Source organism: Asterias rubens, chromosome 19 (assembly GCF_902459465.1).
Source record: "Asterias rubens chromosome 19, eAstRub1.3, whole genome shotgun sequence".
Taxonomy (NCBI): Eukaryota; Metazoa; Echinodermata; class Asteroidea; order Forcipulatida; family Asteriidae; genus Asterias; species Asterias rubens.
The window spans coordinates 6,976,534-6,995,816 of NC_047080.1; the positions used below are offsets into that span (position 1 = coordinate 6,976,534).

A 19,283-nucleotide genomic window follows, 5' to 3' on the forward strand; every position below is an offset into this window, starting at 1 on the left:
AAATCTTTAGACAACTTTTGGAAGCATCGACCATCACTCCTGTCCCCAAGATGCCAAAGCCAAAGGAGTTAAATGACTTTAGACCAATTGCTCTCACAGCCACCGTGATGAAATGTTTCGAACATATTATTAAAGATGTACTTTTAGATGAAACTTATAACTTGTTGGACCCTTTTCAGTTTGCCTACCGGGCAAACCGTGGTGTATCGGATGCCTTAGCTACATTATTGCATAATACTTACGAACATCTCGACAAACCTAAAACCTATGTGCGTACCTTGTTCATTGATTTTTCATCAGCTTTTAACACCATTAAACTACATATTCTTCGAAGTAAATTGCTAAATATGAACATTAACCCACATCTTGCCCTCTGGATTGCTGATTTTTTTAAATTTTAGGACACAAAGGGTCAGATTTGCCAACACGTTTTCCAACACCACTCACATTAGCACAGGTGTTCCCCAAGGTTGTGTTTTGTCACCATTGTTATTTTTTATGTATACCAGTGACTTCCTTTTAGATAATAATCAATGTGTTCTTACCAAATATGCAGACGACACAGACCTAACAGGGCTCATTACAAATAATGATGAGGTTGGGTACAGAAATGAAATAACTAAGTTTCTTGTTTGGTGCGAAAACAATTATCTAGTTCTGAATGTAAACAAAACTAAAGAAATTGTGTTTGATTTCCGTAAAACTGCAAACACTATTGAACCTGTTACAATCAAGGAAGAATCTGTTGAGATTGTCAAAGAGTTGAAGTATTTGGTTACATTTATTGATAGCAAACTAAACTGGAATGCAAATACTACCCATGTGTATAAAAGATCTAATCAACGGCTTTACTTTTTAAGGAAATTGAAATCGTTTAACGTAAACACGAATATTCTTAAGCTTTTTTAATTTTAAAGTACAATTCAATCTATTTTAAGCTTTTGTTGTGTCTGTTGGTTTAATTCCCTCTCCCAATTTAACTCTAAGAAGCTCCAACGTATTACTAAACGAGCTAGCAGGATTATTGGAGCTGACGTTAAAGGCATGTGGGAGATTATGGACGATTGTATCATTTCTCAAATCAATAAGATCATTTGCGACCCCAGCCACCCTCTGCACCCTCACATTATCCAAAACCACTCAGGCAGGAGCGGACAACTATGCCTAAAGACCAACAGGTTTAAGGATTCTTTTCTCCCTAGTGCAATTCAGCTTTTTAACAGAAGATGGTCGAGATAATTTGGTTCACTCTCATTGTTGTACTTTTTACAAGCTCCCCACATATTTATATCTTTATATTTGTATATATCTGTAAATTTTAATTTTATTCTTGTTGTCTATTTTTGCTATGCCTTTCTTGTATGTATTGTATAGTCTCCTTTACACAGGGAAGACAAATTTCATGTTTTTATCATGACAATAACTATTTGTTAATCTTTTTGATAAATTTAAGTTTTTATATAGCGCTTTTTCACTACCAAAGGGTGGCCCAAAGCGCTTCAAATTATTACCGCTGGTCACTGGGCCTTAAATCAATCCTTAAACCTTATCAGCTCTCTTGGGAGTACACAGCATGTGCATTAACTCGTCGGCTATATCAATCACAAGAACCATACTACCCATTGGTGTTATGGTACAAGCAATCATAGTCGAGTGTCTTGCTCAGGGACACAAGTGTCACGACCTGGATTCGAACCCACACTCTGCTGAACAGAATCAGCAGAGCTTAAATTATGTGCTCTTAAGACCTCAGACCTAAAAAACAACCTTTTAGGCATCTGAAAGCACACAAACTTGTGCAACAATGGTGTTTTTCTTTCATTATTCTCTTTTAGCTGCAAGAAGGATGATTAGCCCCCCAAATCCAATGTCGATTCGAACTGCTTCTAGCTACCGGGACATCTCGGTAGTCTAGTTGGTAAGACACTGCTCTAGAATTGCAAGGGTCGTGGGTTCCCACCCGAGTAATATGCATGTTATCTTTGTTCACAAGACTCGGGAAAGTACTGTGTAAACAGTGCTAACGCACATCGGTGTATGGGTAAAAACCCAAATTAATATTCTTTATCCCCGATGCAAACTTAACATCTATTTTATTTGTATTTTGTTTAGGAGCTTTAGTACTAAGTGTGCTGGTTGTGCACGCACTATCCACTCGAGTGATTGGGTTCGCCGAGCTAAGAATCATGTTTATCATCTCGCGTGTTTTGCCTGCGATGACTGCAAGCGCCAACTTTCTACAGGTGAAGAATTTGCTATGATAGAGAACAAAGTACTATGTAAAGCGCATTACCTTGAAATGGTCGAAGGCAGTTTACAATCAAGTAGTGGCAAAGATGGTAAGTTGAACTTTAAGGAATCTTGGAGTGAGGGAGTGATCTCTGCTATCGTATTTGCAATGACTGGATTTGGCGTGGTCGTCTTGTTACGTCACTGGTTATGAAAGAGAACACGAATTGTCACCCTAAATTGTATTCATTCACGACAAAGGCACATGGTAAAAAGAGTGTTTCAATTGTTACAAAATGTTGTTATTATTTTTTTTTCAAGAGCAGTTATTACTATTTTTTAATCTCAATTATTACTTTTCGAGAGCAGCCGATGTGTTTGCTTACCAGTGAACCCCTAGCCTTGTCCAGGGCTCTTTACGACGAACTGCATATTATACATCTACTGGCACGGTACTTGGTATTTGATATACAATACTTGATACCGTGGGGTCGAAACATGGTTTATCGAGGTTTTTCAACCTCGTACAACGAAGCCGTATGTTGCGGCTTCGTTTTCGGCTTCGTTGTTCGAGCTTGAAAAACCGCGAAAAACCGTAGTTCGACCCGACGGCATCATATCAAAATAATATCCTGTACCGTGCCAGTAGATGTATAATAATATTATACATCTACTGGCACGGTCGTCGTCCAACGCTACGTGGTGAATTCAGAACGGGCCGGATCCAGCACTTCAAGTAATATCTTTAGTTTGGAGAGGTGGCTTCTGTTTTAATCCATAATGAACTGGTTCTTATACATCTTTCGAAATTATGTCTTATAAAGGCCAAGTGTTACAGTTTAGATTTTGCAGTTCCTTTCTAAATGTTATTTCATTAAAAATTACGAGCGTCGAAGCACTAATTTAATATAAGCTAATCTGATTATTAGTAACAAGATCGACATATAGCAATCTATAATGCAATCAGGTCTTAATCGAGTACACTGGCTCGGTTTATTTTACTTTAAATTTGTTCAAGTCTTTCTGATGATGGAACCAATGATCCCATGACTGAAATACTTGTGTAGAAAAAACTAGTTATACTTTGTGTGCGTTTCTACTTGACCCCAAGCCCCCGAGAGGTGCCTTTGCTTACGATTTCGTTTTACCTGAAACGAAAGTTATAACTGCATCCGCGGGTGACAAGAAGTTGAATAGGAGCTCCCAATGATGTACCTAATGTTGAATTATTAATATGGTTAAGCGGGATTGTTACGTTCCTTTAGTTACACATTTAGATGAAGCACCTTTGTTACACAAATAAATCACCCATGTTTGGAGTATGATCAGAGGAGTCTGAGACGTAAGAATGGCAGTCCGTACTCTTTTAAATTCAAGTGCTGCGTTTTGATCATTTTGATCAACCTTTCAATTACACGATAAATGTCACTGCATGTCAGTGTTTGGCCTTGACAACATGGTATTGAATAGAGATATCAGTGCAGTACTGCCAGCGTATGGCTGGACATTGGATAGGGCTTTATGTGCGATAACAAAACTCCTTTTCATTTGAACGTTTCAAGGCCCATTCTTTTTCAAGAAAGAAAAAAAAAACTAACACATAAATAATAAGTAAAGTACATTGACAATGTTATCCCGCGTCGTAATTTAAAATTACTTTAATTCGTTTTTAATTGCCACACTTTTGCGTCCGTCCGTCCGTCCGTTCGTTTGTTTAAGCTAGCCATTTCGCAACGGATTAAACACAAATCTAAATTTCCTGAAGAAATAAGATCCTTAAATTGATCTTAATGTCCTGAATGTTGTATCCCGTCAAACAGTGAAGGAAACGTCATCTATAGAGTGCACCCCACTAAATAACACGAAACCCGAATGTGAGCACATTATAATTGTGTGTATGCCCTCAAAATATATTGGAAAAATTTGAGAGCAAAAGTGTACAAAATCATAAATGTGCCAAATATTGTGACCTGTCGGTTGTTGATTGATACTAAACAATGCCGCTCACCCCCCCCCCCCTTAAATAGAGATTTTCGTGTGTAATTCTGGTCTATAGTAATGGAACATTTCGCGAAGGTTGTTGTTGCTGAAGACGACACTGTTCTTCACAGATTCTAATTAGAACCCAAATACATTTGAATTCGTTATTGCTTAATTATCAGGATGTGCAGTGTCACCCCTGCGTCTGTATTGACTACTGGGCGATATCGAAATCGATAAAGCAAACTTTGAGGGCTAAAATAAAAGGCTACAATAATTCGTAACATAGTTATGTATAAAAAATGCCATTCCAGGACCTTATCGTTTTATAATCGCACCTTTCTCAATTTGTTCAATAAATCGCCTCATTCCTTTGGTTGTTTTAATCGATTGTGGAAATGCATACAAGTAAAATTATTGTGAGGTTAATTATACAATTTTTGTGTTAGTATAGATTCTGGCTCTTTTTATGGATGTGAAAATGGCGAAAACAGACACATTCATAAGTCGAAGCGAATAAGGACTACGTTCTCGGAGGAGCAGTTGGAGGTGTTACAAGCCAACTTTAACGTAGATAGTAATCCAGACGGTCAAGACTTGGAGCGAATTGCCCAACAAACAGGCCTTAGCAAAAGGGTTACACAAGTAAGTAATAACGATATCCAATTCTTATGTAGTGCACGTATCTACCAAATAAGGTACTCAAGGCGCTGAGTATATACAAACTTTCAGAAAGCAGTGATTAATTCAGAGTTCCAATTATTTAGCACATTATAAGGGTTTATAAGGTGCTACAGCGCATACAGCAGCTTGTCGCTAAGTGCACTGGGTTCGTTTACATGCGTAACACAACACAATCCCAATGTGACCAACGGCTTTACGTCCCATCCGAAGGACGAAGCAATGGACGAAGCAATGGATGAAGCAAAATTGTCTTGCTTAAGGACACAAGTGTCACGGCTGGGGATTCGAACCCCCTTTCTGCTGATCAGAAATACCAGCGTGTGAATTCGGTGCTCTTAACCGCTCGGCCACGACTCTTCCACGGTGCACCGCGACTCTTCCATCATTTGTATCGTTGTAGTATAGCCATGGTGTCCAACATCAGTGTTTTCACTTTATACGCAACATCGTGATGTAGAAACTTGTTCTTGAATTGTTGTTGGTCCACTTCCTACACACTCCGCATGCGTGCGTGTGTTGGGTTGGGGGGGGGGGGCGGTTCTTCTCAACACCGGCCGCATATAACGCAACCCGACGTTCTGCAACCATTTGAAGCTTTCGGGTACGATTTTTTCACCTATTAAAAATAAAGCTTCTACAAAATAATGCGTAACTAGTGGATAATATGTTGTGCTTCTCACAAAGTTCTAGAAGGGTGCATTCCACAGGGAGAACAGAGCGTCGGCTGCCTAAAAATTGTTTGCTTCTCACAAAGTCCTAGAAGGGTGCATTCCACAGGGAGAACAGAGCGTCGGCTGCCTAAACATTGTTTGCTTCTCACAAAGTTCTAGAAGGGTGCATTCCACAGGGAGAACAGAGCGTCGGCTGCCTAAACATTGTTTGCTTCTCACAAAGTTCTAGAAGGGTGCATTCCACAGGGAGAACAGAGCGTCGGCTGCCTAAACATTGTTTGCTTCTCACAAAGTCCTAGAAGGGTGCATTCCACAGGGAGAACAGAGCGTCGGCTGCCTAAACATTGTTTGCTTCTCACAAAGTTCTAGAAGGGTGCATTCCACAGGGAGAACAGAGCGTCGGCTGCCTAAACATTGTTTGCTTCTCACAAAGTTCTAGAAGGGTGCATTCCACAGGGAGAACAGAGCGTCGGCTGCCTAAAAATTGTTTGCTTCTCACAAAGTTCTAGAAGGGTGCATTCCACAGGGAGAACAGAGCGTCGGCTGCCTAAAAATTGTTTGCTTCTCACAAAGTTCTAGAAGGGTGCATTCCACAGGGAGAACAGAGCGTCGGCTGCCTAAACATTGTTTGCTTCTCGAAATATTCTATTGTAGACGGACTTGAGAGCCAAATTAAAGCGTTACAGTTTACACATTTAACCAATATAACGCTTCATCTATAATAGGTTTGGCAGATGAATTAGCGCATGTGGTGCACCCAAAAGGGGGCATACTTCTTCCAGTTACACGATCTCATTTTCATTGAGGCGTCCCTCAGGTCCTTGAGCTCGGACCCATGCCCATTCCCCATTCCCATTATGATGGGAATTTTAATCAAACGCCAGTGTAAGTTTACTTTTAGTTTGCGTAACTGCCACATTTAAAAATATCCTAAACCAAGAAGAATTGAAATACAAATTTTAAACAATTTGAGAAGGGTTATCGGGTGTATCTGTCATGCGTAATAATTGTAGAATTCTGCTTATTATATTGCAGGTTTGGTTTCAGAACTCACGTGCTCGTCAAAAAAAGCACAAGGATTCCCCAAGCGACGTATTTCATGGATCAGCATCTGGCGATGAAGGTAATATTGTCATCATCACTGAGAGCTAAAGGATAATAATAATAATTAAAATAATCTCAAAAGATATATCATTTGGTACAAAAATATCTCACCTCCTAAAACCTACAGAAACAATTACATGGTGTTACTAAGGAAGTTTTGTGGCCGAGCGGTTAAGCGCACCGAATTCAAACTCTGGTGTTCAGCTGATCATCAAAGTATGGGTTCGAATCCATAGTCATGACACTTGTGTCCTTAAGCAAAACGTTGTGCAGGGATGAGATTGTTCAGTCTTTTGGCTGAATTCAGACTTTTTATTTCGGCCTGGTGAAGAAAATCAGACAATATTTTTTACACAAATAGAGAAATCCTACTCATTGGTCTAGTTCTCTAGTTCTTTGGATACTGTTTCCAAAAGCTCCTTGGAATCTATAACCCCAGGGGTTACCAAAATGTAGAAATGGAATCATTTCAACATACCTTTGAAGTTGTATCCAAGTTTCAGTCTTTTTGGTTAGTAATGACTCTCAGCCCTGGTTGTGACATCCAAGGTTTGTTAACGCTCTATACGATCGAATGGCTGCAGTGCACTTATAAGACCATAACTATAAAAGACTTCACCACTTATTATTCATTTAAATTCTTTTGCAGATACCAGGAGAGATACATGCAGGAAATGTGGTACTGTTTACTGTTTGTGTATAAAAGAAGTCTCTACTTGCTCCTCGTAACCAAGACCCAACATCTGCTGCTGATTCTTCATCATAAACAAACTCAATTCGGTTTGAGCAAAAACCACCACAAGTTTAAACGCAACGATAAAGGCAATCTATTAAATAATCTATTAATGATTAAACTGACCCTCTTCTTGTTCAGACCATGCAAATGTTGACCAAGAAGTGCTCACAACCCCTTTATTATATTCACTGTAGTACAGTATGCCTACATGATGTGCTCAAAGTTTCCGTTTCACCGTGGTCTTACACACCGTTTAAATTTACCGACTGGAGTTTTCCCCTCTTCCTCTTTTTTGTTGTAATTTTGTTTATGAATACGTTCCTCCAACTTACCTGAGGGATAATTTCCTTAACAATTTTGGATACGCTGCAGAGTCATGTGAATAAACTTAACAGAAACTCCAAACAATAGCATTGGGACTATTGGAAGTTAAAGGGACACGTTGCCTTGGATCGGTCGAGTTGGTCCATGAAAAGCGTTTGAAACCGTTTGTTATGCAATGCATTATATTATGGTTGGAAAGAGTATAGAATGTAATGATCCACACAAAAATGCCTCGAAATTGGGTGGTTTTCTCTTTACTTTGCGAACTAACACGGTCGGCCATTTTGTGGGGTTAAATTGCGTGCCGTGTGATTAAGGAAAACCGTGCATTTTCGTGAGGATCATTATATTATACATCCTTCCAACCAAAATGCAGTTGATAACAAACGGTTTCAAATGCTTTTCATGGACCAACTCGACCGATCCAAGGCAACGTATCCCTTCAAGGATTGGTCATAACCGGCGAGACAAACAACAGTCCAAACATAACAACACAGCAAATGTTCAGTCAGAAATATAGCAACCAGTACCTTAACCAGAATTCGCAAGAAATTTGTCCTCAGAATCATTAAATCCATTGACGCTTTGTATAATACATTCCACCACCGATCATTTCAGGTAATTGTGAGAAACTAAGAGGATAAATATTCACTTTATTCTTGCAGTCAATGAAGGAAGATATACCCAGTCAATATCCAGTATTTGATATTCAATTTTTAAGGATATTGTGTCACAACATTGGTAACAGAGACGGCATAAAAACACAGTTTTCAATCCGCTTTAGGTATGAAATTCACAATATAATGCAGTGTAAATGATCATATGTTTTGTACAATTATTATTAGAGTATTTTGTAAATATTGTTACCAAATGCTACCATTTGGCCCAAGGGGCAGACTTGTAAATGTAAGATTATCAACTACGTTAATACAGGGTAGTAAGTACAAAAAACATTAATAACGGGAAAATATAATTATCTTGCTATAAAACACCAACAAACTGCAGTCTTTTATTTTCGCCATTGTTTCACCTACGCTATAAATCCATTGTTATATCCCCATGGTAACATGGAATCCTGTTTTTTAGTAAGATTTGTGGGTTCTTTTCAAGTAATTTGTTTGTAAAGTTTTAACAGTGATCACTGGGTAAATGCCTACTGTTCAGGGCCCAATTTCGTAGAGCTGCTAAGCACAAAAATTTGCTTAGCATGAGGTTTATTTTTTGATATAAACAGGATTACCATCCAAATTTCCATTTTTTGCGTGTTGCTTTCTTACTGGTATTCAGCTGTTGTTTGCTGGTCCTGAATCACGTGGAAATTTGGTTGGCATTCCTGTTTTTATCAAGGGAGAAATTTCATGCTAAGCAAGTTTTTGTGTTTAATAGCAGCTCTATGAAATTGAGCCCTGGTTGTATTTGATGGACGAATTAGTGCCTTCATGTCCCCATAGTAATGTTCAAGATGCCGCCCGTATTTTGTGGTAGAAGAATGACTGTGCATTATAGTATTACGTACAATGTCTAGTGATATTCGAGATCCAACCCTTCGTGGAAAGGGAGGAATCACAATGCCCATTATCGTCAGTGATTGGGGTTTTCAATGTTTTCGTCTTCTTCTGTTTTGTCTTTCTTTTTAAGCAGTAGGCCTACGGTCTGCTTGTAGCAGGAGTATAATTTTCACATAAAATGTGTGTTATTTAATGTGCAATATTGTTTACCTGAGCTGTATGCTGGAATACATTGATGATATATGCATCTATACAAAGAAACAAGTTGTTTATATTTTACAACATATAGAGTGTACACCTAATTACCACTGTAAAGTTCTTCAAAAAGAAGACGGAACTTAAGCGCAACGAACCGATAACAAACTGATATTAACCATCCAATGTGTATTACCTTATTAAACTTTAGTTATTAAACTTCAGTTTCAGCAACGTCGATATATAAACTTTTAATGTTCTACGCAATATGTTGATGTTTGTGTAATAAATGAATTGTAAGGATTTTCAAGGATTGTCTTTCTTTCATGAAATCACAAGATGTGTATTTTCTGTCTCAAAGTGCGAAATCTGTTAAATTAAAAAATGAAGGATAACTAGACATTAGGTGTTTGTGAACAAACAGTAAGCTGTTCCGTGTTCTTTTGTTTGGATTATGAGCTAAAATGACCAAGGAGTCTATCATTGAAAAAAACAAGAAAATGCTGAATGAGTTATGGTGCCACTTCCGGTTGACCCGGAAGTAGAGGTCGACATGGGGTCATGGTAACCTAAGGCTAATCTCCAATGCCCAAGGAGTCTCTAACTGAGAACAGTTTGAAAATCGATATTGCCACACTTTGGGTTGACCCGGAAGTAGAAGTCAACTTGAGGTCACGGTTTTTCAAAATTTATCTCCAATCCCCAAGTAGTCTTTAACTACAAACAGTCTAAAAAACGGCAGTTTACTTCTTGAGATATGGTACTACAAAGATTTCCCAATTAAATATGCAAATATGGGTCACGTGGTTAATTAATTACGATTTTTAACATTTTTGGTGGTCGGTGGTTTGATGTTTGATCTAGTACGATTTGATTTCACAGAACTCTTAACCACCAAACTCTGCGCTTATATGATCACCATTTTCCGCTTACTGTGTTTTTCAAACATCATCGTGTCATGCATGCACACATGTTATGTTGGGCTAACAATTGAGAAAAAGAAAAGGCAACACTATCGATATAAAGATAAGAATCTAACTTAAATATTACAAAAAGAAATATTTTTTTAGTTTTGGGGGATAAAAAAAAATATTGTTCCCGTGCGCATATCCGAACTCACATGTATCAGTGAAATAAGCGCGACTGATGACCACTAGGCTATGAGGGCCAGTGCCATGATTTGTGAGTGCACGTTTTTTATGGTTTATAAACCATGATTTGTCAGTGCACACTTGTATGGTTTGTAAACCATGATTTCTGAGTGCACATTTTTTATGGTTTGTAAACCATGATTTGTGAGTGCACACTTTTATGGTTTGTAAACCATGATTTGTGAGTGCACGTTTTTATGGTTTATAAACCATGATTTGTGAGTGCACACTTTTATGGTTTGTAAACCATGATTTGTGAGTGCATACTTTTTATCGTTTGTAAACCATGATTTCTGAGTGCACATTTTTTATGGTTTGTAAACCATGATTTCTGAGTGCACATTTTTTATGGTTTGTAAACCATGATTTGTGAGTGCACATTTTTATGGTTTGTAAACCATGATTTGTAAGTGCACATATTTTTATGGTTTACAAACAACGTTTTTGAGATGTGTAAATTTTCATGGTTTATAAACCATGTTTTTTAAGAAGTCTCGATTTTCATGGTTTATAAACCATGTTTTTTAAGAAGTCTCGATTTTTATGGTTTATAAACCATGGTCACAAACCATGATTTTATGGTTCATTTGTTATGGTTTATAAACCATGATTTGTAAACCACGATTTTTATTCTTCAATTTTCATGGTTTATAAACCATGTTTTTTAGATGTCTCAATTTTCATGGTTTATAAACCATGATTTGTAAACCATGAATTTGATGCTTCAGTTTTTATGGTTTTTTAACCATGTTTTTAAGATGCGTAAATTTTCTTGGTTCATGAACCACGATTTGTAAATGTTTTTTGTATGTTCATGGTTTGTAAACCATAAAATTATACACAACAAATACTTTACTGGTATGTAAACCATAACAGGATTTGGCAACAGTTTCTATGGTTTACATCTAATTGCTGTAAACCATGGTAAAAACATGCCTTAAAAGTGTCAAACAATTAATGGACAAACGGCGCCCCATACATACTGTGTTGTATTACCAAAGAGAATATTTCACAATAACATGAAAGTGACTGCATCAAATTTACAAATTAAAAATTCAAATGAAGACCACGTGGTTAATTAATTAAGAATTTTAACACTTTTTTGTTACAGTAAAGCTTATGTTCTAAGCTTCAATTTGATATATGATTTAACTCTTTTATCCTTATACTTTAGGAGACGGGGCCTAAACAAAAGCTGTACAAACGCTATGGGGTTTTAGGCGGAAACAAAGAATAATAATAATAAAAACTAGACATCAAGTGTTTGTGAACAAACACAGAGCTGTTCCGTTTTTAATTTTCAATGTTCAAGGGTCTATAATTGACAAGAAACTGAAGATCGGTTGCATGGTTCTTGAGATATGGTCCCACTTCCGGTTGACCCGGAAGTAAAGGTCAATTTGGGGTCAAGGTAACCCAATTTCAATCTTTAGAGCTCAAAGGGTCTATAACTGAAATGAACTTTAACATTGGTTGTGCAGTTCTTGAGATAAGGTCCCACTTCCGGTTGACCCGGAAATAAAGGTCAACATGGGGTCATACCTACCCGATGCGATTGTCCAATGCCAAAGGAGCCCATAACTATAAAAAAGTCTGAAAATTGGTTGGGTTGTTTTTGAGATAAGGTCCAACTTCCGGTTGACCCGGAAATAAAGGTCAACATGGGGGTCTTAGTTTTCAAAGTTAATATTTAATGCCTTAGTAGTCTATAACTGAAAAAAGATCAAAATGGGGTCACGCATTTTCCCCAACAAAATTTAATGCCTTAGGAATCTATAACTAAAGAAAAAAATTATATCGGTTGTATAACTCTTCAGATATGGTCCCACTTCCGGTTGACCCGGAAGTAGAGGTCAAATCGGGGTCACGGTTACCCGAGGCAATTCTCCTAAGACTAATGAGTTTAATACTGAAAAAAACTTTGAAATCGGCCGTACACTTCTTGAGATATAGTGCTGCAAAGAAAAACTCATTAAAGCTTATTATTAGCATAAATTAACATGTGATGACGTCACAGTCTTAAAATTGTATTCAAAAAAATTTTATTCCCCGGGCAGGGAAAAGGGAAGAGTGGCCATCTTGTTTTTCTAAATAACAACTCTGGAATTCGCGTTTTGACGGTGCAAATCGACCAAGTTGAGTATCCTGAAAAACTTTCCTGTGTGGAGTCATGCAAAACTCGCTAAATCTTGGGAATTACAACTTTTTTGTGCAAAAGCGACGTCATAATTTGACCAAAAATCGTCGATTACCGCCAAAGTAAAACATTGACGGGGTTCAAATTTGCACCGGCACACTCGGGTGGGGTATCCGTAAGAAGTAATCACGATAATATGGCTTTTTGGGGTGGCACGAAAATTAAAAAGTTTATTCCCCGAGCAGGGAAAAAAGGAAGAGCGGCCATCTTGTTTTTCTAATAGTCAACTCTGGAAATCGCGTTTCGACGGTGCAAATCGACCAAGTTGAGCATCCTGAACAACTTTCCCGTGTGGAGTCATGCAAATTTCGTAAAATCTTTGAAATTACAACTTTTTGGTGCAAAAGTGACGTCATAATTTGACCAAAAATCGTCGATTACCGCCAAAGTAAAACATTGACGGGGTTCAAAATTGTACCGGCACACCCAGGTGGGGTATCCGTAAGAAGTAATCACGCTAATTTGGCTTTTCAGGGTGGCTCGAAAATTAAAAAGTTTATTCCCCGAGCATGGAAAAAAGGAAGAGCGGCCATCTTGTTTTTCTAATAGTCAACTCTGGAAATCGCGTTTTGACGGTGCAAATCGACCAAGTTGAGTTTCCTGAACAACTTTCCTGTGTGGAGTCTTGCAAAATTCGCAAAAACTTGGGAATTACAACTTTTTGGTGCAAAAGTGACGTCATAATTTGACCAAAAATCGTCGATTACCGCCAAAGCAAAACATTGAATGGGTTCATAACTGCACCGGCACACTCGGGTGGGGTGTCCGTGAGAAGTAATCACGCTAATTTGGCTTTTCGGGGTGGCTCGAAAATTAAAAAGTTTATTCCCCGGGCAGGGAAAAGGGAAGAGCGGCCATCTTGTTTTTCTAATAGTCAACTCTGGAAATCGCGTTTTGACGGTGCAAATCGACCAAGTTGACCATCCTGAACAACTTTCCTGTGTGGAGTCCCGCAAAATTCGCAAAACCTTGGGAATTACAACTTTTTGGTGCAAAAGTGACGTCATAATTTGACCAAAAATCGTCGATTACCGCCAAAGTAAAACGTTGACGGGGTTCCAATTTGCACCGGCACACTCGGGTGGGGTATCCGCAAAAAGTAATTACGCTAATTTGGCTTTTCGGGGTGGCTCGAAAATTAAAAAGTTTATTCCCTTGGCAGGGAAAAGGGAAGAGCGGCCATCTTGTTTTTCTAATAGTCAACTCCGGAAATCGCGTGTTGATGGTGCAAATCGACCAAGTTGAGCATCTTGAACAACTTTCCTGTGTGGAGTCATGCAAAATTCGTAAAACCTTGGGATTTACAACTTTTTGGTGCAAAAGTGACGTCATAATTTGACAAAAAATCGTCGATTATCGCCAAAGTAAAACATTGACGGGGTTCAAAATTGCACCGGTACACCTGGGTGGGGTATCCGTAAGAAGTAATCACGCTAATTTGGCTTTTAAGGGTGGCTCGAAAATTAAAAAGTTTATTCCCCGGGCAGGGAAAAGGGAAGAGCGGCCATCTTGTTTTTCTAATAGTCAACTCCGGAAATCGCGTTTTGTGCACACCAGTTAGTACCTGTAACCAGTCACTGAGACCGTCTGCGGTCCGAACACGGCAGCGGGAGTTGTCATAGATGTTTCCTATCGCTTTGACTATCCTTTCCGGAATGCCATATGAAAGGAGTATTCCCCACAAGGAAGGCCTGTGAATACTGTCAAAAGCCTTACTGAAGTCAATAAAACTGACTGCAAGAGGCACCTGAAACTCCTGGCTCTTCTCAATTACGCGACGGAGAGTAAAGATCTGTTCTGCACGGGAGGAGCGTTTCGGTCTGAAACCTGCCTGTTCCTCACGTAGCCCATTATCTACCAGGTAGATAATAGTCAACTCTGGAAATCGCGTTTTGACGGTGGAAATCGACCAAGTTGAGCATCCTGAACAACTTTCCTGTGTGGAGTCATGCCAAATTTGCAAAACCTTGGGAATTACAACTTTTTTGGTGCAAAAGTGACGTCATAACTTGACCAAAAATCGTCGATTACCGCCAAAGTAAAACATTGACGGGGTTCAAATTTGCACCGGCACACTCGGGTGGGGTATCCGTAAGAAGTAATCACGCTAATTTGGCTTTTAAGGGTGGCTCGAAAATTAAAAAGTTTATTCCCCGGGCACGGAAAAGGGAAGAGCGGCCATCTTGTTTTTCTAAAAGTCAACTCCGGAAATCGCGTTTTGTGCACACCAGTTAGTACCTGTAACCAGTCACTGAGACCGTCTGCGGTCCGAACACGGCAGCGGGAGTTGTCATAGATGTTTCCTATCGCTTTGACTATCCTTTCCGGAATGCCATATGAAAGGAGTATTCCCCACAAGGAAGGCCTGTGAATACTGTCAAAAGCCTTACTGAAGTCAATAAAACTGACTGCAAGAGGCACCTGAAACTCCTGGCTCTTCTCAATTATGCGACGGAGAGTAAAGATCTGTTCTGCACGGGAGGAGCGTTTCGGTCTGAAACCTGCCTGTTCCTCACGTAGCCCATTATCTACCAGGTAGATAATAGTCAACTATGGAATTCGCGTTTTGACGGTGGAAATCGACCAAGTTGAGCATCCTGAACACCTTTCCTGTGTGGAGTCATGAAAATTCGCAAAACCTTGGGAATTACAACTTTTTGGTGCAAAAGTGACGTCATAATTTGACCAAAAATTGTCGATTACCGCCAAAGTAAAACAATGACGTGGTTCAAAATTGCACCGGCACGCTCGGGTGGGGTATCCGCAAGAAGTAATCACGCTAATTTGGCTTTTCGGGTGGCTCGAAAATTAAAAAGTTTGTTCCCCGGGCAGGGAAAAGGGAAGAGCGGCCATCTTGTTTTTCTAATAGTCAACTCTGGAAATCGCGTTTTGACGGTGCAAATCGACCAAGTTGAGCATCCTGAACAACTTTCATCTGTGGAGTCATGCAAAATTCGCAAAACCTTGGGAATTACAACTTGTTGGTGCAAAAGTGACGTCATAATTTGACCAAAAATAGTCGATTACCGCCAAAGTAAAACATTGACGGGGTTCAAATTTGAACCGGCACACTTTTGGTGGGGTATCCGCAAAATGTAATCACGCTAATTCGGCTTTGCGGGGTGGCTCGAAAATTAAAAAGTTTATTCCCCGGGCAGAGAAAAAAGGAAGAGCGGCCATCTTGTTTTTCTAATAGTCAACTCTGGAAGTCGCGTTTTGACGGTGCAAATCGACCAAGTTGACCATCCTGAACAACTTTCCTGTGTGGAGTCCCGCAAAATTTGCAAAACCTTGGGAATTACAACCTTTTGGTGCAAAAGTGACGTCATAATTTGACCAAAAATCGTCGATTACCGCCAAAGCAAAACATTGAATGGGTTCATAACTGCACCGGCACACTCGGGTGGGGTGTCCGTGAGAAGTAATCACGCTAATTTGGCTTTTCGGGGTGGCTCGAAAATTAAAAAGTTTATTCCCCGGGCAGGGAAAAGGGAAGAGCGGCCATCTTGTTTTTCTAATAGTCAACTCTGGAAATCGCGTTTTGACGGTGCAAATCGACCAAGTTGACCATCCTGAACAACTTTCCTGTGTGGAGTCCCGCAAAATTCGCAAAACCTTGGGAATTACAACTTTTTGGTGCAAAAGTGACGTCATAATTTGACCAAAAGTCGTCGATTACCGCCAAAGCAAAACATTGACGGGGTTCATAACTGCACCGGCACACTCGGGTGGGGTATCCGTAAGAAGTAATCACGCTAATTTGGCTTTTCGGGGTGGGTCGAAAATTAAAAAGTTTATTCCCCGGGCAGTTAAAAGGGAAGAGCGGCCATCTTGTTTTTCTAATAGTCAACGCTTGAAATCGCGTTTTGACGGTGCAAATCGATCAAGTTGACCATCCTGAAAAACTTTCTTGTCTGGAGTCATGCAAAATTCGTAAAACCTTGGAAATTACAACTTTTTGGTGCAAAAGTGACGTCATAATTTGACAAAAAATCGTCGACTACCGCCAAAGTAGATCATTGACGGGGTTCAAATTTGCACCGGCACACTCGGGTGGGGTATCCGCAAGAAGTAATCACGCTAATTTGGCTTTTCGGGGTGGCTCGAAAATTAAAAAGTTTATTCCCCGGGCAGGGAAAAGGGAAGAGCGGCCATCTTGTTTTTCTAATAGTCAACTCCGGAAATCGCGTTTTGATGGTGCAAATCGACCAAGTTGAGCATCTTGAACAACTTTCCTGTGTGGAGTCATACAAAATTCGTAAAACCTTGGGATTTACATCTTTTTGGTGCAAAAGTGACGTCATAATTTGACCAAAAATCGTCGATTACCGCCAAAGTAAAACATTGACGGGGTTCAAATTTGCACCGGCACACTCGGGTGGGGTATCCGTAAGAAGTAATCACGCTAATTTGGCTTTTCGGGTGGCTCGAAAATTAAAAAGTTTATTCCCCGGGCAGGGAAAAGGGAAGAGCGGCCATCTTGTTTTTCTAATAGTCAACTCTGGAAATCGCGTTTTGACGGTGCAAATCGACCAAGTTGAGCATCCTGAACAACTCTCATCTGTGGAGTCATGCAAAATTCGCAAAACCTTGGGAATTACAACTTGTTGGTGCAAAAGTGACGTCATAATTTGACCAAAAATAGTCGATTACCGCCAAAGTAAAACATTGACGGGGTTCAAATTTGCACCGGCACACTTTTGGTGGGGTATCCGCAAAATGTAATCACGCTAATTCGGCTTTGCGGGGTGGCTCGAAAATTAAAAAGTTTATTCCCCGGGCAGAGAAAAAAGGAAGAGCGGCCATCTTGTTTTTCTAATAGTCAACTCTGGAAGTCGCGTTTTGACGGTGCAAATCGACCAAGTTGACCATCCTGAACAACTTTCCTGTGTGGAGTCCCGCAAAATTCGCAAAACCTTGGGAATTACAACTTTTTGGTGCAAAAGTGACGTCATAATTTGACCAAAAATCGTCGATTACCGCCAAAGCAAAACATTGACGGGGTTCATAACTGCACCGGCACACTCGGGTGGGGTATCCGTAAGAAGTAATCAAGCTAATTTAGCTTTTCGGGGTGGGTCGAAAATTAAAAAGTTTATTCCCCAGGCAGGGAAAAGGGAAGAGCGGCCATCTTGTTTTTCTAATTGTCAACGCTTGAAATCGCGTTTTGACGGTGCAAATCGACCAAGTTGACCATCCTTAAAAACTTTCTTGTCTGGAGTCATGCAAAATTCGTAAAACCTTGGAAATTACAACTTTTTGGTGCAAAAGTGACGTCATAATTTGACAAAAAATCGTCGACTACCGCCAAAGTAGATCATTGACGGGGTTCAAATTTGCACCGGCACACTCGGGTGGGGTATCCGCAAGAAGTAATCATGCTAATTTGGCTTTTCGGGGTGGCTCGAAAATTAAAAAGTTTATTCCCCGGGCAGGGAAAAGGGAAGAGCGGCCATCTTGTTATTCTAATAGTCAACTCCGGAAATCGCGTTTTGATGGTGCAAATCGACCAAGTTGAGCATCTTGAACAACTTTCCTGTGTGGAGTCATGCAAAATTCGTAAAACCTTGGGATTTACAACTTTTTGGTGCAAAAGTGACGTCATAATTTGACAAAAAATCGTCGATTATCGCCAAAGTAAAACATTGACGTGGTTCAAAACTGCACCGGCACACTCGGGTGGGGTATCCGCAAGAAGTAATCACGCTAATTTGGCTTTTCGGGTGGCTCGAGAATTAAAAAGTTTATTCCCCGGGCAGGGAAAAGGGAAGAGCGGCCATCTTGTTTTTCTAATAGTCAACTCTGGAAATCGCGTTTTGACGGTGCAAATCGACCAAGTTGACCATCCTGAACAACTTTCCTGTGTGGAGTCCCGCAAAATTCGCAAAACCTTGGGAATAACAACTTTTTGGTGCAAAAGTGACGTCATAATTTGACCAAAAATCGTCGATTACCGCCAAAGCAAAACATTGACGGGGTTCATAACTGCACCGGCACACTCGGGTGGGGTATCCGTAAGAAGTAATCACGCTAATTTAGCTTTTCGGGGTGGGTCGAAAATTAAAAAGTTTATTCCCCAGGCAGGGAAAAGGGAAGAGCGGCCATCTTGTTTTTCTAATTGTCAACGCTTGAAATCGCGTTTTGACGGTGCAAATCGACCAAGTTGACCATCCTGAAAAACTTTCTTGTCTGGAGTCATGCAAAATTCGTAAAACCTTGGAAATTACAACTTTTTGGTGCAAAAGTGACGTCATAATTTGACAAAAAATCGTCGACTACCGCCAAAGTAGATCATTGAAGGGGTTCAAATTTGCACCGGCACACTCGGGTGGGGTATCCGCAAGAAGTAATCACGCTAATTTGGCTTTTCGGGGTGGCTCGAAAATTAAAAAGTTTATTCCCCGGGCAGGGAAAAGGGAAGAGCGGCCATCTTGTTTTTCTAATAGTCAACTCCGGAAATCGCGTTTTGATGGTGCAAATCGACCAAGTTGAGCATCTTGAACA

The 19,283-nt window shown here is 39.8% G+C and overlaps 1 protein-coding gene across 1 annotated transcript in view; it reads left to right on the plus strand.

Annotated features, from left to right (window-relative positions):
- Nucleotides 1-7,886, plus strand: part of LOC117303226 (LIM/homeobox protein Awh-like) — a 34,662-nt gene extending 26,776 nt beyond the window's left edge. Inside the window, exons 3-6 of the mRNA XM_033787370.1 lie at nucleotides 2,113-2,339; nucleotides 4,664-4,854; nucleotides 6,600-6,687; nucleotides 7,318-7,886. Coding sequence (XP_033643261.1) covers nucleotides 2,113-2,339; nucleotides 4,664-4,854; nucleotides 6,600-6,687; nucleotides 7,318-7,397 — 586 coding nt within the window. The 3' untranslated portion in view covers nucleotides 7,398-7,886. The remainder of the gene's footprint in view (nucleotides 1-2,112; nucleotides 2,340-4,663; nucleotides 4,855-6,599; nucleotides 6,688-7,317) is intronic.
- Nucleotides 7,887-19,283: the final 11,397 nt, after the last annotated feature.